This window comes from Labrus mixtus, chromosome 23, assembly GCF_963584025.1.
Source record: "Labrus mixtus chromosome 23, fLabMix1.1, whole genome shotgun sequence".
NCBI lineage: Eukaryota > Metazoa > Chordata > Actinopteri > Labriformes > Labridae > Labrus > Labrus mixtus.
Window position 1 is genome coordinate 6,369,690 of NC_083634.1, and position 21,128 is coordinate 6,390,817.

The window sequence follows — 21,128 nt, forward strand, 5'->3', positions numbered from 1 at the left end:
TTTTATGCTAAATGAGAAAGTTCAGTGAAGGGAATCAGCCAATCAGAATCCTCGTATCAAACAGCTGATCGTGCAGATGGACTCGTGTTGCAGGACGGACTCGGGGCGGGACTCGGACACTCAGATCCACAAAGTTGTTGCAAAACTTCCTGCAGCCTCCGAAAAGACGCGGACAACGAAGACGTCAATTTGAGGACATTTGATCGGACTTTCTGTGAACATGGCAGGTAAGAAGAGACGCTTTTTCAAATCAGTATATTTGCTGAAAGAGTTCAAACCCTGCGTGGAGATTCATGTTTGTTCAGAGTGATGAAATCCAGATGTTGTGTTCAGCTGGAGAGCATGACTTCCGCTGCTCGAGTTCTGCATGCACTTCTCTTTTCCCCCCGTGCAGAGCTCGCGATGAAAATCGATATTTAACACCTGTGTTCATTTCCAGATGAAGAGGCCGTGATGGAGGAGGGCATCAGTGCCGCTCAGAGCCCTCTGGTTCAAGTTTCCTTCCAGAGAAACGTCTCCACCAGGAAGCAGAAATACCTGGAGGCTGAGCCCAAGTTCCTGGGGGTACTGTGTGTGTGTGTGTGTGTGTGTGTGTGTCCGTGTGTGTCCGTGTGTGTTTGTGATAATTTGAAGTGTCCTCTGTGCTGTTCCAGGTGACTCAGATCAGCCTGAGTGCTTATCAGATCCTCTGTGTGAGTGTGTTTCTGGCCAATGACCTGAGCCGGATCAACTCTGACATACCTTTCTTCATCGCATCCCTGCTGGTGAGCACGAGCACGCCGTGAGATGTGAACACATGCAGCAGCACGTAAACATTGTATAACAAACCCTGACAGGCTTCTTAACGGACAGCTGAGACAAGAGAAAGAGGCGTGTGTAAATCTGAAATCTCTGTTCACAAATCTGTTTATGCCTGCTGTTCTGCAATCTGTGGGCACGGTTTCGCAATCCCGATTTCTTTCTTGGTAGAGGAAGGACAGCTCCACTTTATCTGGCTTTAAGGGGAGCTTTAATGTGTCTGTTCTTACCCTTAACAGACACTTGTGTACTTGTGCTTGTGCAGATAAAATCACAGTGGAAATGGTTCAATCCATGTTGTCTAAAGAAATAACTCGTGTTTACAAATCCATTCCATGACCAAAAAAATGTATGAAACCGTGACCACAGTTTATGATTGTGTCAAAGTCGAGCTGCGACCTCCGCTGTTAGAAAGAACGAAGCCGATGCTGAAGTGTAAAATCCTGCAGTTCCTCGAGTGTCCACTAGAGGCTGGCTGCAGAAGCACAGGAAGTCACATACACACCCATTCAGAAAGTCTGTTTTTACAGCAGAGATTAACATGTTTACAGCCTGGTTCAAAAAAACAAATAGGTCTGATTAGCTCATGTCTCGATCGACACATACTGTACGGGGGGTGAATGTTTTGATGACTCATCAGTTTTGATTTGATGAAGGATAAGAGTTATTCACAATAAGGCGTGTAGCTGACATGATTGACAGGTGGGCGCGGTGTAACAGTTTGTCAGGAGGTTTAAAACCCGCCTCAGCTCCAGCTCTCAGCCTGTCGTTAGGTTGACTGAAAGTTAGACTGAGACAGCATTTCCAGCATGGAGACCTCCATCGATGGGACTCCAGCGCCCCCTGCAGGAACAGACGGGTGACGTCACTCAGGGTTCAAATATTCACATTTACAGTCTGTGGTCAAAGTTTAAAAATACATGCCCACAGTTTGCGAAACTACCTTCAGTTTAAAAATCTACAATAAAAAAAATAAATAAATAAAAACTGTACAGTAGGAACAGATTTGCTAACAAAGCGTACAGATAGTCACATGAGTCTTTTTCCCCTCAGCTAACACCACGGACGCTCTGTTCATCTTTACAAAACTGTTTTAAAAAATGGAGAAAAATCTTTCATTTAAAATACAACAGATAAAAAATGTTCCTGAAGTTGTGCACTAACGTTGTGGTGTGTGTGTGTGTGTGTGTGTGTGTGTGTGTGTGTGTGTGTGTGTGTGTTTTCTTCACAGGTTGTTATCGCTGGGAGCGTCGCTGTAGCTGCTCAGAACCTCCACCTGCCAACAGTGAGTTACATTCATGAGAAACTAAACTTTGTCAAATGTCTGCAGGAAAACGAGCACCACCAGTCTGAGCCCTCTCCCTCTACGGAGGTCTGATGAGTCCATTGTGTGTGACGCCAGCCCACTCACCCTGCCAACGCTCAATTAGTGGATACGTGCGTCTTCCTGCACGTAACGGTCTGCCTGCTGGTCTCAGTGATCAGCAGACATGACAGTCAGGGGTGGATCAGTCATCAAACTTTGGACGAAGATCAGAGTTTTGGGACGACTTGACTCAAACTGCAGCTTTAACTTCCTGAACTTCTGTTTTGTTTTGTTACTGAACCGAAGGTTTTCAGTTGTTTTTAAATAACAAGTTCGGATCAGAATGTTTTGGTTTGACACGTCACTATCACAACCTTCATTTGGTTCACCTCTTCTCGGCTACACCTTGCGCTTTTTGCCCTATAAATATTTGTTTGAGGCTAGACACTGTGCAGGAGTTAATCTTGGGATTGATAATTCTCTAAAGCCACGCCCCCTCACTTACATGCACGAGCGCCGTTGCTCCAGAAGCGGACCTCAGCTCATCTCTTGCACTGTGTAGAAACTACGTCATCTCATGTCTCATTCAGCGATAAGTAAACTCACAGTATAAACTCCTAAAGTCATCGGTGACGAGCTTTGAGTGTGAGCTAGAGCATGCAAGAGGTAGAGAACGAGCAGGGAGGCGTGTGATTGGTTCATCAGATTTGTACCTCGTGGCAGACATTGGTCGAAGTTTTTACAGGCTTACAACTGATACAGATGACAGATTTCCTTTGTTCCTTTTTCAGAGAACATGAGTTTTTAATTTCTGTCAGGACCTGAAGACAAGTTCAACCAAAATCTGAAAAAGTGTAAAAATATAAAAAAAATATAAATTTACTGTATTGAATTTCCCCCGTGTGTGTGTGTGTGTGTGTGTGTGTGTGTGTGTGTGTGTGTGTGTGTGTGTGTACGTGTCAGCTCAGAGCCTGTTTCGGGATGCAGATCGTGGCGTGCGGAGCGTCCATCTTTAACATGGTGTGCACGCTGATTAAAATGGACACGATGTATTATTACTGCTGGCACTATGAGTACGACAATGTCACCTTACACATCGGAGAAATCTGCCACAAGATTGAAGTGAGTAAGAACCGTTTACACACTTATTAAAATATTTCATATCAAAAGTCATGAACTGGTGTAGTTTCTGCTCTTGGAATGAGGAAGTAAACAACAGCCCAGCGGACGCCAAACGCTGCTCCAGTGAAGCGTCCACTTAAGAGTCTGAAAAAAGCTGAGGAGAGATTCATTTAGATTTTCATGATTCAGAGAATCAACAAAGATAACTGGTGGTGTCTTTGTGTGGTTTGGTCTGATTGGGATTATTTCCTCTGTTACGATTGGATGCTGCCGTCGGTTACTTCGACCTCTGACCTGCCGCTTTGCATTGTGGGAAACAGTACACGAGGGAGACTGGTCTGATGCAGACTGTAGATGCTTCATGAATCAGTACGACATCTGGGTATTTCTGTCAAACAGAGGACCAATCAGAACGTACTACGAGGATAGTAGGGGGTAGTGCTCGGTCTGGAGACCACTTTTTGAAGGTCTCGGTCTCGGCGTGGGGGGACTCCGGATTTTAAATCAAGACCGGTCAAGACCACCACTTGTCGGCTATTTCCCCACGTCATCACTGTGATCAGAAGGAAAACGCCTCTTTCTGAAAGAATGAATAACTTAATTTAATTTGTAGTTTGATTTTTATCCTTCCCGGTGTTAAGCTCTAAGTGAGTTACACGCCCCCTAAAATCAAGATGATTTTTGTGTGACGTGTATGATCTTGGTCTTGGTCTTGTCTCAGGTACGTCTTGACTACAACACTAGTACGAGGTTTCATAATCAGCCTCTCTCTTCAAAAACACTCAACTCAGAAAGCGGACTGAAGGTGTCGACTCTGGAGACTCACAACCATCTGAGCACGCAAACACCAACCTCCTTATATAACCTCCCAGCCCAGCTGATCGTCATCAGTCAGCTGAGGGAGAACATCTCAGGTGTGCTCAATAGATCCTGATGAGGAGGAAACCTGGGACAGAGTTCCTCTGGATTCTTCTTCAAACTCCACGGAGAACTCCACTAGGCGGGAATTTTTTTAGGTGTTCCTCCTCCTGTTCAAAAAGAATATCCCTTTACACACATACTCAGTTATCAAAAACATCTTCGTCCACATGAAAACACAAAACACACTGGAAAGGCTGTCATGTGCACGCAACGATTTCTCGCCATTCCTCTGCAATGACCATTTAATTTACAAAGTCAACCAATCAGGTTGTCTCCGCTCGTCTCTGCTCGTCAAAATAGTGGGAGAGTAACTGTGTGTGAGCGTGTAAAAAAATCCAATTAGCAACGTTTATCACCAGCGCTAGTTTGGTGACGTCTGCAATCGCTCTAATCTCATGTGAACAAAAGTGACAGCGTCGCACGATGACCTCAAGCGGAGGAGAAACCGGCGCACAGCGTGACGTCACAAGAACTAAACTCTCAGAAGTCTCTATGTAAAGTCTCACTTTCTCTGCAGCATACTTTAATTTCTACAAACCTCTCTTCCAGAGCGCTCATTCCCATTTCTTCGCCGAGGGGATCGTCATTCAGATCGCTCTGTTGGCCATCTCTGCAACTTTGGTCGCCTATTCCTGCAAGGTGGTCAACTGCTGCCATCCAGCTCCTAAAGTGGTGAGTAGACCCTGACCATGACTGTCTGAAGAACCACATAGACACCTACCTACCCTGCCTGAGATGACTGGGCTATATTTAAATACGGAGGCCCAGAAGGGACGATGGAGCAGCTTTAGTTTACAAGACTGTATTTTACTTTGAAGGAGGAAGCTGCTGACTCCATCTTTAAGCTCTGTATTTTATTTTGAAGGAACAAAGCTGCAGACTCTACCTGTAAATAATCGTGTTCTTTTTGTTTGTTCTTGCTCCTTTCGTCCCTCTCAGCCTGTGATCACCATTCAAGCCCCGCCTGTCCAACAGTGAGGACGCAGAAGACGGATGGACAGCTACATAATAACGCTACATTACGCTGAAGCTTCACAAATCAGTTTATTATACTAACGATGAGTCAAAGGGTTGAAATATCACATTAACTGTAACTTTTCCTTTTTAACCTTTTTTAAACATTTATTTGCCACCAAACAGAATCAAAACACGTTCAGCGACCAGCGCTAGAACATGGGTCTGCATTTAGCTGACACTTCTCTGGAGGTGGTGGAGACCAAAAACTGAGCACTTCAATTGTGTTTTTTGGGTTAGGGTTAGCGTTCATCCATTCAGCTTAATAACAGCAAAATATCGCAGGATAATATTGCAGCTTTTGATTTTGCATATTGGATTGTATGTAGAAAATATTTGTACCACAAACTTGATTTTCAATAAAGTTACTTCACTATCATGTCATGTCACCGACCAATCAAAATCAAAAAGGGCGGGACTTGTGGGGAAATAATCACAATCAGACCAAACCACACAAAAGATACCACCAATCTTCTTTGATTCACTAAATCGATGCTCACGCAGGTTGCCATGTGGTGGACACTGAAGTTCTAACATCTCTCCATTTTTCAAAAGCATCTCCAATATTGATCCTAGTTTGAGCACGTTTCTGCTCGTGGAGCTTATTAGAAACATGCAGAGGCTTTTTAGGTCGGGTACAATCACTTCTATCTGAACCACTTCTCTTGCCCGCTTCCATCGCTGCAACACCTGTTGACCTGATAACTGCTCTCATATCTAGCAAACCGAGGGGCGTCCAAAACGGCAGTGTGGGGGTGTCTTAAAACCGCCTACCTTCTCTGGTCCAAACAAATCCAGAGCATTCAGGAGCAGAATCTAAAGTTAGAAGGAGGACATACTGGCTGCTGCATTGTTGTCAGAGAAGCCAGCACTTCAACATGTTTCCTTAATGTCTGATCATATAGTAAGATCACTTTATCATTTCACTCACTACACATCTTACTGGTTTGTCCTTTAAAACAAACACGTCTTCAACAAACAGAACAGTATCTGTGCACTCAGCCGTCACTAATCAATCAATGTGAAACAAAATGACACCAAATCTTTTTATTTGTAACAAAATACATTTAAATGTTTCTTTTTCACACATAATTCATAAATAAAACAGTTTAAAAAAAACTTCATGATCAGCATTTTTGAAAAAGAGTCAGTGGAAGGATCCCAGAGCGACGTTGGGTGACTTATGTGTCTGTGCTCCACAGTTCATCAGGAAGGAAATAAAAGTTCATTGTCTGCAGATTCCACTTCCTCAAATCTGCAGCTCGTCGGCCCAGTGACTCTGTAGGAGAGCAGAGGAAGAAGCAAACATTCAAACCAGTGCTATATGTGATGGTTTCTGTGATGGAGTTTGGTACGAACAGAAAGTGTAAAGGCCTTGACACACCAAGCAGACGGCAAAGAACAAGAGGCGACGAAGGCCGCCTCACGTCTTGGTTAAAAAGTTGCACTTGAACACACCACAAAGACTACAGCTGACGACCAACCACCACGTACGTTCTGCTCATGAGAGAGGAAATAACTCTCCATGCCAGCAGGCGGTGGTAGCTCGTTGTGATACCAGAAGACCATTTTCACACCGCTGTCGCTCACCACTCGTATTATAGGTAGTCTACTAATGGAGAATAATGTCTGATAAAAAGTTGAAAATGGCGCTGGCGTTGTCAGTCCTTGGTCTTTTAGTGGAAAAAGAAAAGAAGACAAATAAGGAGAAACCGCACTAATGGGTGAAAGCATGGAGACTACAGCAGCATGCTCAAGGGGCTTTACTGAACCTGAGAGAGCTGGAGAGAAATGAAACCTCCAACAGCCAATCAGAGAGATTCCTCTCACCGACAGCTGATTCAACATGTCGAATCGGCCAAAAAGAGGCCGACAGGTAGAGACAGAGCCGGACACACCGCAAAAACTAGGTTGACGACCGCTCACCGAGGGTCCAACTAGGACCGATGGCCGGCGATCTCCTCGGTGTGTCAGGGCCTTCAGAGTGGTTTCTCTTCGTTTGAACGTACAGCATGTGTGGTCAGATGTGTCGCTCATAATCAGACGTCTGTGAACATCCCGTCGTCACTCACCTGGGACGCAGACGGTGCCATCTCCTCCAGGTCTCCGAGGCAGCCGTGTTGGTGTCGGATGAGACTCCCCCACAGCACGGAGCGCCGGCATGACGGACACTCCCCCTCCACGGGGATGAGGTGTGACGCCTCCGACTTGAGGAAGTGTTTGGCGAGGCAGATAACGTGACTGCTCATCGAACAGGTCGGGTGGAAACACCTCAGCTTCTCTGACACCTGAGCAAAAAAAAAAAAACAGTTATAGTTGTACTCATGTCCCATCTGTTAGCAAGGAGGAGGCGGAGCTTACGACCAACACTGAAGCCAGTCAGTAGGGGGAGCTCTAAATGTTTTTGGCTTCACTTTGGGGGAGCTGTCATGTTGTCCATCTTTTAAACAGTCTATAAATGAGACCTTTAACTCAGGAGGAAAAAATGTTCACAGAGGGAATAAATCACCTGAGGAGTTTATGATAGACTTCTATAGAGCTCAACAATGTGGTTCGCTGTTCTTTTGTCCATAGCAGATTTGATTATTAGCCATGATGTCATAACCATCACAGGTAGACTGACCACGAGCTACCGGAGTGTAGAACAATGGTTTATGTTCCTGTAGGAGACACGAGGTCGCCTGATATCAACCCAAAAAAACAAGATTTATTTGCGATAGGCAAAGAACAACACTGCCCACGATCATATAGTGTCTCTGATTGGTTGAGCTTGCTGTTACCATGGCAATGTTTCCCGCCCCTCGGCACCATATATGGAACCGAGTAGTTTCGCTAACACGAAATGTACTAATAACCTTGTCATGCCGCGGTGAACACAACACATACCGTACACGTTATTGTCCCCTTGGGGAAAATTTGCCTAGGACTCAAAGTGCCGCACACAACACACAACAGAGAAATACAAACTCAAGTCCGGGTCACGAGCAGAGCAACGCCAAGGTAGGAGGACTTCTTCCTTTTGTCACATCCTACCTGTGTACAATAAATGTTTTTCTGCAAATGCTGAAATTATGACGTAATATGGACCAAAGATCGATGTTTGAATTACTGCCAAAGTGTAGATTTAGGATTTTTTTTTTTTAAATTATTATTATTATTATTTTATTTTTAAGTTGTTTGCAGCCAGGAAGTTGGTCAACCTCAACGATAAGCTTCCTCACAAAAATGTCATCCATGCAGACACAGTTTGGTAACGCTGCATTTATAAAAGCAGAGCGCTGTTAATCTGACCGCAGATCAGATTTCTACCTTGACGCGTCCCCGACAGAGAGAACACCGCGTCGTCTCCTCCTCCTCTCCTCCAGACGACGGCGGCGGCTGCTTCTTCTTCTTGGCCCTCACGCTCCCGAAAGCGATGGGGACGTGTAGCGGCGGCTGCAGGCCCGGCTCAAAGTCCATCCTGTACTCCTGTTTGAGCCAGCGGGCCGTCAGAGGCAGCCTGCTCCACGGCGCCACCCGCAGCATGTTGGAGACGACGCGCCAGTGGAACTGCAGGCTCGACTCTTTCCTGGAGCTCCGCGAGACGTGGGAGAGACGGCGGGAGGAGTGAGGGTGCTGCCACGCCCACTCAAACTAAAACAACATTAAAGAGAGGGAATAAAATAATTTAAAAGATCCACATCGTTCTCTCTGCTCACTCTGCTCCCAGTGTGGACATTTATACTGGAAACTATTTTGTCCCTTCAGGCTCACCGTAGATAGTGGTCCTCAGTGTCTCCCTGTAGTCTCAGTGATGTAAAAGAAGGACACTGCTGCATCTTTGAATGTCTCATTTCACTTTAACAAACTCTCAGACAGCTCAGCTGACGAGTCCAAAGTAATATCCACCTGATGACATCACACATTGACCTTATGACATCACACATTGACCTTTGTTACCGTTCCTTTGAGCTGTTTTACCTCAGTTTGGGATCCCTAACCACTTCCTGTTTCTGTGCTTAACTTCATGTCCTAACCTTCCATCTACAGGAAGGGCCTTACTTTATGTCAAAATAAAAGCATACTGCAAGTAAAGTACTCTCAGCTTAAGACAGAGCAAAACTTCAAAATAAAAGCCTAACAGGTTTTACTCGGGAAGTGAACTGGCACCTCTCCGCACCAGGACTGAAACCCAAACCCAGTCCTGTCAGTCAGTCCCATTCAGGAGTGTGATGGTGATCAACAGAACAATGAATGCTCTCTCTTTGTGATCAATCAGAACCGTACAAATACGAGCGTGTCAAAGCTGCTGAGGCTGAGAAAGTCTCAGAGTGAAGAAACGAGTGATAATCCTTTTCCACAGAATATTTCAGAGAACGTTTGAGCCAGAAAAAAACAAACTGAGGATTTAAAATGTGAAAGTCGTTTCTCCACTCGGCGGGTTTTAGGATTTCATAGAAACAACAATCTGCTTAGGGATGCATGGATCGTATTTCTGATTCAGAAAATCATAGAAGTTTGCTCCAGATACTTTCTAATACAGATATTAATACTGTAAACACCTGAAGCAGCACCTTTCTGAAATATGGTTACAGAGACACCTAGAGGTACTTTGGAGAACTGCAGAGGGGACCTGAGACTTTATTTGAAAGTTTATTTGAGAACATGAGCCGTTCATTATGTCCACATATATACAGTGACTGGTTAAACTGGTAACTGGACAATCAGAAATTATATCATTAACAGCAAGTAAAACGCAACCTGACACTTTAATGGATGTTTTTAACAGATTCAAAGGGGGGGCAGAAGACACTCTGATAAGTGACATCCAGCCTTAAGTCAGTATGCTTATTTTATTTCATGTGTAGGAGCACGTGTAACGCCAAAAGTTCCTCGGGACGAATAAAGTATTTCAGATTCTAATTTTTAAAAATGTACAGTCAGTTAAAAAAAACATCTTCTTACCCTCAGGGCGGCGATATCAGAGGGAAAGCCGTGTATGATGAGGACCATCTCCCTGCAAATTAAACAGAGAAAAGGTTGAACGGATCAAAATGTCTGTATGGAAAACAAATGTTTAGGAGCGTTTATATTAACGTTAATAAACTGTGCAGATGAAACACAAGGCAAGTCAGGAAGAATCTAAATCTGTTGGATGATGCAAAGCGGGTGCTGGACATTACTGAGGAGTTAAGATGTTACACTGAAGGAAACACTGATGCAAACACAGACTGTGTCCGGGTCATAGAGCAGAATATTACAGGGGAATGGATCACATTGGGTGGACACTGTAAATATGATATTTAGTGTCCAATTATTTATTTATTTTCAACCAGGCTGGTCCATTAAGCACCTCTTTTTCAAGGGAGACCAGGACAAGACAGGCAGCAGCAGAAACACAGAATTACAGACAGAGACACAAAGAGAGACAAAGTTCAATTTACAATTATAGAACCATCTATTATATCATCTAGAAGCAGTCAGATCTGGGAGTCAGTAGTTAAAGCAGTCGAGCTGAAAACATCGGCATCCTGTAGAATCTGCTTTCATGTCTTTCATTTGAGATTTTAAAAACATTTAAGGACTGCAGCTCCTTGAGCTTTAAGTCATTCTGCAACAGATTCCAGGCTGAGGGGCCAGAACACCCAAAAGCCCAATTTCTGTTTGAGGGACAGAGGTCCTGAGAACGCAAAGAATACTGCGTGATAAAAACTCATAGATAGTGAGGACTTACATATGAAGGTGTTTCAGTGAAGGAGCCTAAAGCGGACCATCCAACCTGAGAGCTCAACTCACAACATTGAGTCACAGTTTGTGATGATCCTCAAGGATGCATGGTAAGTTGTATCAGCCATATGGAGACATATATATATATATATATATATATGTATATTAGGTTCATGTACAACAATTATGTGCACTGTTGTTGAACTAATAAAATACAGCAGGTGGCGCTAAAGCAAAAGTTAACGATGCCAACCGCCATAAAACTCAAAAGAGAAGGAAATAAAGAGAGGAATACATGCAGAATATCACTGATGATTTGAACTGCATGTCCCTCCTCTTGTGTGGTTATATTATATATTATAGTATATATATATTGAAGTGTAAATATGAAGATCATACCACGGTCCTCTGCCGCTGGTCCTCTTCGCTCCTCCTCGGTGTCTCCCGGCGTTGTGTTGTCCGATCCTCCGCTCAGGGTTCACCGTGAAGCCGATATAAATCCGTCCTTTAAATTTAGGATTAATACAGTACAGCATGTACACACCGAAGAAACTCTCCACCTCCACTACCATCGTGCTCTCTCTTCATCAACTCTGACCTTCAACGAGTCTGATAATAAAACTATCATGACGTTATCTGGTAGCCAATAACGAACTAAATAAAGATGAAATCGTTGGAAAATCTCACCAGAGAAGCTTCTGGTAATAGTATCACCCTCATGGATACATTATTTTTCACTCCACTGTTTCATTTTGTACTTAATTCTGCATTAAGTTTCTCAAAGCTGACTTTTCAGAACAGTTCATCGATGTAAAATGTAAATAGTGTGTTGTTATTGCAGCCTAGAAATCTGCCTGATTAAAAACATACATTAAAAATAAGTAATGTGTGTCACTGAACGGCTAATAAAAGCTAAAATCATAAATCATTACTGATACAAGTGGTACACTTCAAATTAAGCAAAGTTGAAACGTTTGTATTTATTTACATGAATCGTTTTTTACATTAACGTCGGCATTCTGTTAGGACCCCTAAAAATTGTGATTTGCCACTTTAAATCTTTATCCCGCCTCTTCTATGTTCACACCGTGTCTGATTGGCTGTAGCCGCCAGTGCCCGAACGTGATTGGCTGTTACATAGTCTGATATAAATTTGCGAAATAAGGTTTATAAAAACATTTAAATCCATCATTTTTGATAATTATTAAAGAGATTAAATGTCAGATCATAAATATGGTTCGACATAATGTTTTAACCAATTAAAAAAAGATAGTATCAAACTACTTCCGGTGTTAGCATGCTCTCTCTTGAATGGACTTGATTAGTAACTACAAACATCGCCGGTGTAGAATAGTAACAACTGATTTACTAACGTAACCGTGTGTTTCGTGAATGCAGACATGGCGATAACAGCTGATCACATCAAAGATAAACTGATAAAGGAGCTCGCGGCAGTGCACGTGGTAGGTTTCCTGTTTATATATGTCATTAAATGTCTCGTATTTGTTGTTGTAGCTCTTAAATCACCCTGCAGGAAGTGGACAGGGCACTGACAACACTGCTGCACGTCATGTTATGGTGTTTACACCACAGACTGTAAAACACAAAACACAAAACACAAAACACAGCAGCACTAAATTTACTGATTTTTAAATGGAGTTTGGTTGAGCAGTGTTTCCTTTGTTTAGCTGCTCCCAAACGTTTCTCAAACAATAAGGGATATAAACAGTGAGTGTTTTTCTTGGTACAGGGGTTTCAGACACAGAAATGTCAGCATGACTGTAAGTTAACAATTTGTCTGTATTTTGTTTTCCTCAGGATGTGGAGGATACGTCACAAAACAGATGTGCTGCCAGCTTCAAAGTCCTGGTGGTGTCGCCCCAGTTTGAGGGCAAGCAGCTGCTACAGAGACACAGGTACAACACAGCGTGTGTTTGTAGTTATCAGTCAGTTGTTTATTTTTTAATCCTTTGTAACTCATAGTAATGTGTTCACGCTGAAGCTTAACGAAGCACTGCTGCAGACGGGGTCAGTTGAAACTACACATAGACATAGAAGTTGACCTATTATGTTGATCCTCATTTTAACACAGCGGGAGACTAAAAAGAACGATGTGGAAGTAGCAGGCGAAGCAGCAGAGTCCTCTATACGGCGCTATAATGAGAATATGTGTCTTTCTATCAATGCTACGTGTAGTTGAACAGAATCTCAATATAGTGTTATGATGCTGGATGATCAAACTAAACGTGGTCAAAGCTTCAGATCATGAGGTAAACATATGTTGGAGTATTCCCAGGATGAGTCTGCAGAGGGCGCTGAACGACTTGCTCTGTAAATCACGCCATAGTTCCCGATATGAAACCAAGAATTTCACCAGACGGCTTCAAGCCTCTACGTAAACCACTGAAACCTCTTACATAGACTCTCTTCTCCCAGACCTGGAGAGCAGCCCTCCCCTGGCAGCCCTGCAGTGTTCTGTTCTCCCCAGGAAGGCTTCCAGAGAGCTGGCCAATCAGAAGAGAGTGGACACATGGGGAGGGGGGCCTTAAAGAGACAGCAGCTGAAAGAGGCTGAAATGAGGGTTTTTACTGACTCCAGTATCAGATCAATAAGATCATATAAAGCTGCTCTAAAGGTTTCAGACTGACGACATGAGAGGAGAACATGAGTCCCAAATAATGTTATTTGTTGATTTGAGAAGTTGTCCCCCATGTCTCAGACGTTAAACATGTTCTGTTTTTGTGCTCATAGCGTGTCTGTGTGTTTTGTTCTCACAGGATGGTGAACACGTGTCTCGCCGAGGAGCTGAAAGAGATCCACGCGTTCGAACAGAAGACGCTCACACCTGAACAGTGGGAGAAACAGAAAGCACAGTGACACACACACAAAACTTACTCTCTCTGATATGTGGACAGAAAACTCAAACTCTCCTTCACTTCCTGTAAACGATCAACAGTGATGAAAACACAAACATGTTCTGGTGGAAATAAAAAACAAACAAACTGATGATATAATATTTTGTCTGTTTGTTATTTCCTGCTGATGGCTGACGTCAGAAACATCATATTAAGACTGTTGAACATATAAAACAAAATAGATTTCAGAGCAACTTGAACAAAAGCTTCAACAACAAAACATAGCTGACCTGATTGACAGGCGGGCGCGGTGTAACGGTTTGTCAGGAGGTTTAAAACCCGCCTCAGCTCCATCTCTCAGTCTGTCGTTAGGTTGATTGAAAATTAGACTGAGACAGCATTTCCAGCATGGAGACCGCCATCGATGGGACTCCAGCGCCCCCTGCAGGAACAGACGGGTGACGACACTCAAGCTTTGTTAATATTTAAAGTCTATGGATTTTAATTAATATGTGCAAAACGAATTTTGACAACCTCATAGCAGACACAGCCTCTCGCCCCCCCTAGGAGGGCCCAGACCCCAGGTTGGGAACCAAAGGTGAAGTGTGTGCGTTTGGAGGATTATAATGTTAAAAATCATTTTTTATCTGCAGTATATAACAACATAAAACAATACACTTTTAACAGCTATAAAATCCAGGTGTGTATTTCTGTTGCACAGGTAGTCAATAATCCCTCCTCATGAACATGTCACAGAGCGTTAGGCGTGCAGCCGAGCGTCTCTCTGTGTGTTTTCAGTGTATTAATAAACAGGTTTATTCTTATTCTAATGGATGGTGGAGAGCTTTCAGGAGGATTAACTCCACACTCAGTCTGCTTCATGTTTAAGTAAAGCAGCCGGCTTCTTTCTCGCCACGCTCAGGTGTCATCGTCTCATTTACATCCGCAGCTTTATGGCGTGAAAATAAAATAAATTGTGTTTGCGACGAGAAACGGCTGAACCCTGATCTGATTTTCTCCATCAGTGAGCGGGAGACAGAGACGGAGCGCGAGCATCGAGTGAGTGGGGATTACTTCCACCACTTAGCCGCCACAGGCCGCTAATGGAAGAGCCTGTGTGTGTGTGTGTGTGTGTGTGTGTGTGTGTGTGTGTGTGTGTGTGTGTGTGTGTGTGTGTGTGTGTGTGTGTGTGTGTGTGTGTGTGTGTGTGTGTGTGTGTGTGTGTGTGTGTGTGTGTGTGTGTGTGTGTGTGTGTGTGTGTGTGTGCTCTTATTTCAGGGTGGACAACATGACAATGAGTTTGTGATTTAGACCCCAGCAGCAGATTTTCCACCTGAGAGAAAAACAGAACTGAATCTGAGAAAATATTATGTTTCTATTTTGCTCTGAGTGAATCTGAGCCGACAGTTTTTGTGTCTGAAAATGTATTTCATGTTTCAGTGTATGCTAAGGTGTTCAGTAAGTACTTCAGACTTTCCATGTGGGGGCCCTGAAGGTCAACCGCAAAACGTTTCCCAGAACACAAAAACACTTCAGTGGGTGAATTTAACGCAAAAATATTTTTAAAAAACACCTAAAAACTTTAAGTAAGGGGGCTCGCTGGTAGTCTAGTGGTTAGTGCGCCCCATGTAAGGAGGCTGTAGTCCTCCAAGTGGGCGGCCCGGGTTCAAATCTGACCTGCGGCTCCCCTCCCACATGTCACTCCCCCTGTCTCCCTGATTTCTGACTCTGTCCACTGCCCATCTCTAAAATAAAGGTATTAAAAGCCCCCCCAATAAAAAAACAAACAAAGTAAGTAAAAAATATTTAATTGTTTGTGATTGGACAAAACCTAAATCCTGAACAACCATTAGTCAGTAAAGGAGGAAGTGGGATGCAGAAGGTGTCTTAAAGTTATCCTCAAAAACTGAAAGCGATTAGAAGGGAGATCGGACAATAAGAATAGTATTGATCAAAAACAAACACGCTTCCTAATCTGAATAACGCACAGAGATGAAGAGGATCTAAACCAAATACAGCCCAGCAGCTGATGTGATATCAAAAATAGTTCCAAATAGTTGGATTAGAACAGCCCAAACAGAAATGCTAGAAGCAGAACACGTTATCTCTTGAACTATGTTTTTGTTTATATTTTCACAATAATGGATAAGATGTGATATTTTACATTTGTTTTTACATGTTTCTAGAAGGAATCTCCGGACACCCCTCTCAGTGTCACGCGACCCCCCTGAGGGTCCCGACTCCCACTTTGGGAACCACTGCACTAGTAGATATAAGCTCCCCACACCTGGTCTTCATTAAGGCCAATCAGACACACTCACACTGTTTTTGGAACTAACGGCATCACATGACGCTGCAGTACCAAGTTCAACCACTATGTAAAGTTGGCTTCAACGGTCGGTGCCCTTCTTGGGGGCTTCGGATCAAGAGAGAGCGCCCTCACCATGTCATTTCCTGTTTATACGGGTTAATACTCCGAGGGGTGGTTTACACTCATATGATTCCAAAGACACATGGACATCAGGAAGTATAAATTGGGATGGAAAGTCATACACGTCACCTGCAGACTGTCTCATCAACATCTGTCACCTGTCAATTACTGTAACCACTCCAATCTCACCCAAGTACGCCTCCAACCTCTCCCACAACCAACCTTTAAATGCACTTCAGCTAACTTTGGTCTTTTAAATATCAGATCCCTTAATAATAAATCTTTTATCTGCCTTGATTTTATAAATCATAATAATCTGGACTTTTTTATTGTCACTGAGACCTGGTTGACTATGGGAGATTGCAGTCCTCTGATTGAAGCAACCCCCCCTGATTTCACTCACCTTCATCAGCCCAGGCTGTCATGCCGAGGAGGGGGGGGGGGGTTGCTGTTATTCATAGAAAATTTTTTAAATGCTCTCCAATTTTACACACTCATTTTACATCATTTGAGCATCTTGGTTTTATTGTTAACTTAAAAGATCCTGTGTTCATTTTAATCATCTACAGACCTAACAATGTTTTTATTGCAGAGTTTTCAGAGTTTTTATCACATTTTATTTCTAAGTATGATAAAATCCTTGTTTTAGGTGATTTTAACATACATGTCTGTTGCCCCTCTCAGTCCCTCGCAGGTGATTTTATGGATATTCTAGAATCTTTTAACCTTACTCAGGCAATACAGGAACCCACTCACTCTAAGGGCCACACACTTGATCTTGTTTTATACAGTGGTCTCAGCCCTAACAACTTTGAGACAAAGGATATCTGTGTGTCAGACCACAAACTGGTTTTATTCAGAATGGTTCTATCTCAGCCACCTTTTATTAGCAAGGCACCTGTCCACAGCAGGGTTTTTAACTCTACGTCTGCTAGCAAGTTTAAGGAGCTTTTTATTTGTGTCTCTTCAACTGCCTTTTACCAAAATCTTAACACAGAGGAGCTGGTCTCCTCTTTTAATCTCACCTGTCAAACTGTGCTGGACTCTGTTGCTCCCTAGACAAGACAAAAAAACTAACAGAGTTAGCCATGGCTAAACGAACTGACTCAGGATCTAAAAAGAGACTGCAGAAGGAAAGAACGAAAATGGAAAAAAACAGGCTTGCATGTATTTTATGAAATATGGAGAGATTCAATGAAACAATACCAAAAGGCAGTTAAAGATGCAAGAGCAGCATTTTATTCTAATCTGATTTTAGTCAATCATTCTAACCCCAGAATTTTATTTAAGGTTTTAGAATCAATCACCACCCCCTCCCCTTCTTATTTTACTGATCCTTCTCAGGATCTATGTGAGAAGTTTTTAACTTATTTTACTAATAAAGTCAAGGACATTAGGCAACAAATCATCCCCCCAGACCGTATTTTAGACACCAGCAGGGAACTTAACAGTTATTTTAGCAGTTTTGAGCCAGTGTCCTTGACCTTTTTATCTGAAATTTTAACCCATATGAAATCAGCTACGTGCAGCCTTGATTTTATTCCCACAACATTTCTCAAAGAGGTTTTTAACACAGTTGGACTCAGTATTTTATCCATTATTAATAGTTCCTTGGCGGAAGGTGTAGTCCCCTCTGCTTTTAAACATGCTGTGGTCCAACCACTTTTAAAGAAACCCAACCTTGATCCCACTGATTTTAACAATTTTAGACCAATTTCAAAACATCCATTTTTATCAAAAGTTTTAAAAAAGGTGGTTTCAACACAACTTTTATCTTTTATGACTGAAAATAACCTCTTTGAGAAATTCCAATCCGGCTTTAGAGCTTGTCACAGCACAGAGACTGCCCTCCTCAAGGTAACCAATGACCTTATTTTAGCAACAGATAGAGGGGAGGGCACAATTTTAATTCTTTTAGATCTTAGCGCAGCTTTTGATACTGTTGATCACACAATTTGAATTGATCGTCTCAGAAAATGGGTTGGTTTAAAGGATACTGCGCTTAGCTGGTTTTACTCTTATCTTTTAGAAAGAACCTTCGCGGTCACCATCGGTAACTACTCCTCCTCTACCTCTAACATTACCTGTGGTGTACCGCAAGGTTCGGTTTTAGGTCCCATTTTATTCTCCATTTAGATGCTGCCTCTTGGCCAAATAATTGAACGCCACAATGTCTCCTTTCACTGCTACGCAGACGACACACAGATATACCTTCCTTTGAGACCTGAGGACACTAGGAGCCTAGCTGCTGTCAGAAACTGCCTAAACGATATCAACTGCTGGATGGCACAAAACTTTCTCCAACTGAACAATTCTAAATCTGAAATCATAGTATTCAACCCGCCAAACTCCACTCATATCTCAAAGAGCAGCCTCGGTCCCTTATTCGCCAATGTCCAACCCACCGCCAGAAATCTAGGAATAACATTCGATTGCAATCTCACCTTTGAATCCCATATCAAAACAGTTGTCCGATCATGCTTCTTCCATCTACGCACCATCTCCAAAATTAAAACAATTATAACCCAACTAGACCTTGAAAAGATCATCCACGCCCTCATTTTCTCCCGACTTGACTACTGTAACTCCCTCTTTTCCGGAATCACAAATAAGTCACTGTCTCGCCTCCAGCTAGTCCAAAATGCAGCAGCTAGGCTTCTTACTGGTTGTAACAGACGACATCACATCACTCCAATTTTAGCTTCATTACATTGGCTTCCTGTAAGTTTTAGAATCGATTTTAAGATTTTACTCATTACTTTTAAAGCACGAACAGTGCTGGCTCCAAGCTATATAACAGAGCTACTGACACCATATGAGCCAGCCCACAGTCTTAGATCCTCAGGTGGGGGCCTCCTGGTCGTTCCAAAGTCGAGACTTAAAACTAAAGGTGACCGGGCCTTTTCAGTCAGGGCCCCTCAACTTTGGAACGACCTCCCTGAGGAGATAAGACTTGCAGATTCCCTCAATTCTTTTAAATCCCTTCTTAAAACATACTTTTACAGACTTGCTTTTATGTAATGTCATCTTCTTAATGTCTTTTCTTACTGGTTTTACTATTTTTTATCTTCTTTTACTTCTTACTGTCCTTTTATTTATGCTCTTATCTTAACTCCTCTTATGTTTTAACTTGGTAATTTCTTGTCTTACTTACTTTGTCTATTTATGTTTCATATTTATATTTACTTTTACTTTTTATTAATATTATAGTTTTGGGTTTTTTGATCCTTTAACCACTTGTTTCTATTTCTTTTATTGCTCTTACCTTCTTATTGCTGTTATCTTTTGATTTGCTTTTATCTCTTTTAGTTTCTTACATCTTTTTAAATCTTTGGTCCTCTTGGTCTCAGCTCGTGTTGTTGGGTTCTTGTGTTGCCTGGGTTCTTATCATGGTTCTTGTGATGGTCGGGTTATATACGTCTGTTGGGTATCGTGCACTTTGGGTTCTTTTCTGTTGAATTGTATTTAATTATTCTTAGTATTTTGCATTTGTTTGTTCTTGCTGTTGTTTATGTTCTTCTGTGTTTGCTTTAGTTTGTTCTTGTTTTTGCTGTTTGTCAAAGCACTTTGTAAACCTGTGTTTTTAAAAGGTGCTATAGAAATAAAGTTATTATTATTATTATTATTATTATTATTAATAATAAAAAAAACATGATAAAACTTAATTTATTTGGCATAAGAGTGCTTTGTGCTGATGTTACGAAATGTTTCTTACAGCTTAAGGACTTTAAAAGGCGTAAAGTACAAATAAAATAGAAATATCTGTCTGCGTTAGCATTAAACAGTTTTGCTAACTTCTTTTAGCTTACACGTGAGGAGTTTGCTTATTAAAAATATCCTGATGAAATGATTTGAGCTCTTCTGTGTTTATTTTAACACGAGTCTTAAATGTCCTAAACTGTCTTTAGAGACCAAACAAGGTCAGACTGAGGGAGTCATAACAAAAACCACAGAAGAAGAAATCTCTCCCTGCAGCGTGAGGGATCAGAAGGTGATAAATCAATAAAGGAGCTCTGTGTGGGACACGAGGTGTTAAATTAGGACGCTTGGCTTCTCCGCAGGAGCTGATAATTCCAGTCGCCCACACGCCGCTGCCGCCCGCTCAGACGAACTGAAGTGAAAGAGAGACGGAGTGCACATATCGGATCAGCTTCCATTAGTTCAAACACCAGCTGATCTCTGTGAAGAACACCTGCTGGCACAGATTCTCTCAGGCGGCGTCTGTGTTTACTGCCCAATCTCTGCACAAATGTGCCCGTCGTCTGTCTCTCTGCTGGAAGTCATCTCCGCTCGCTTAGAAAGCCGTCATGAAGAAGCTCAGCAGGTGTCCAAAGTGAAAATAAGAGACCTTACCTTAAATGTTGTTGGTGTTATGTATCAGTACGCCTTTTGCTTAGCATGTTCAGGGGTCATCCCGATGTTCCCCAAATTAGGCCCGGTGTTTCCTAAGGCCTACATTCCCCCAGAATCAGGGCTGGCCCTTATAATGCACATAACGTGTTGTTGCACCCCCCTCAAACCCCCCTCCCGTCATATTTTGTGTTTTCGATATGAGACCTTGGGATGAGGAAACATGGGGCTGAGGGAACAAAGGGCTGAGGGAACATGGGGCTGAGGGAACAAAGGGATGAGGGAACATGGGGCTGAGGGAACAAAGGGATGAGGGAACATGGGGCTGAGGGAACAAAGGGATGAGGGAACATGGTGCTGAGGGAACAAAGGGCTGAGGGAACATGGGGCTGAGGGAACAAAGGGATGAGGGAACACAGGGGTGAGGGAACAAAGGGATGAGGGAACATGGGGCTGAGGGAACAAAGGGCTGAGGGAACACAGGGGTGAGGGAACAAAGGGATGAGGGAACATGGGGCTGAGGGAACATGGGGCTGAGGGAACACAGGGATGAGGGAACACAGGGTTTTATTTTTCTGAATATATTTATTTTGTATAAAAACAAAAACCATTCCAAAACTTTTTG

General features: G+C 42.8%; 3 protein-coding genes across 3 annotated transcripts; 2 read left to right on the forward strand and 1 right to left on the reverse strand.

Moving 5' to 3' along the window:
* Positions 1 to 70: 70 nt before the first annotated feature.
* LOC132958652 (uncharacterized) lies at positions 71 to 5,540 on the forward strand. Its single transcript, XM_061031619.1, has 7 exons — positions 71 to 227; positions 440 to 564; positions 654 to 764; positions 2,030 to 2,083; positions 3,068 to 3,226; positions 4,697 to 4,819; positions 5,087 to 5,540. The coding sequence occupies exons 1-7, from the start codon at positions 221 to 223 to the stop codon at positions 5,123 to 5,125; spliced, it is 618 nt and encodes a 205-aa protein (XP_060887602.1). The 5' UTR covers positions 71 to 220; the 3' UTR covers positions 5,126 to 5,540.
* Positions 5,541 to 6,193: 653 nt separating this feature from the next.
* Positions 6,194 to 11,579, reverse strand: slx1b (SLX1 homolog B, structure-specific endonuclease subunit). The gene is made up of 5 exons (XM_061031618.1): positions 11,267 to 11,579; positions 10,106 to 10,157; positions 8,471 to 8,794; positions 7,234 to 7,449; positions 6,194 to 6,440 (listed from the first exon to the last, which is right to left on the reverse strand). The coding sequence occupies exons 1-5, from the start codon at positions 11,437 to 11,439 to the stop codon at positions 6,411 to 6,413; spliced, it is 795 nt and encodes a 264-aa protein (XP_060887601.1). The 5' UTR covers positions 11,440 to 11,579; the 3' UTR covers positions 6,194 to 6,410.
* Positions 11,580 to 12,137: 558 nt separating this feature from the next.
* On the forward strand, positions 12,138 to 13,881 carry zgc:112271 (uncharacterized protein LOC553698 homolog). Its single transcript, XM_061031563.1, has 3 exons — positions 12,138 to 12,330; positions 12,686 to 12,783; positions 13,645 to 13,881. Exons 1-3 carry the CDS (start codon positions 12,268 to 12,270, stop codon positions 13,742 to 13,744), a joined length of 261 nt encoding a protein of 86 aa, XP_060887546.1. The 5' UTR covers positions 12,138 to 12,267; the 3' UTR covers positions 13,745 to 13,881.
* Positions 13,882 to 21,128: the final 7,247 nt, after the last annotated feature.

Coding starts and splice junctions, on each gene's coding strand:
- LOC132958652 (XM_061031619.1), top strand. Junction 3,227..4,696: donor AAATCTGCCACAAGATTGAA/GTGAGTAAGAAC, acceptor CCTCTCTTCCAG/AGCGCTCATTCCCATTTCTT. Junction 4,820..5,086: donor GCCATCCAGCTCCTAAAGTG/GTGAGTAGACCC, acceptor CGTCCCTCTCAG/CCTGTGATCACCATTCAAGC.
- slx1b (XM_061031618.1), bottom strand. CDS start 11,439: ATGGTAGTGGAGGTGGAGAGTTTCTTCGGTGTGTACATGCTGTACTGT. Junction 10,158..11,266: donor ACCAGCGGCAGAGGACCGTG/GTATGATCTTCA, acceptor TTTAATTTGCAG/GGAGATGGTCCTCATCATAC. Junction 6,441..7,233: donor TGGCACCGTCTGCGTCCCAG/GTGAGTGACGAC, acceptor GCTCTCCTACAG/AGTCACTGGGCCGACGAGCT.
- zgc:112271 (XM_061031563.1), top strand. CDS start 12,268: ATGGCGATAACAGCTGATCACATCAAAGATAAACTGATAAAGGAGCTC. Junction 12,331..12,685: donor AGCTCGCGGCAGTGCACGTG/GTAGGTTTCCTG, acceptor TGTTTTCCTCAG/GATGTGGAGGATACGTCACA. Junction 12,784..13,644: donor CAGCTGCTACAGAGACACAG/GTACAACACAGC, acceptor TTGTTCTCACAG/GATGGTGAACACGTGTCTCG.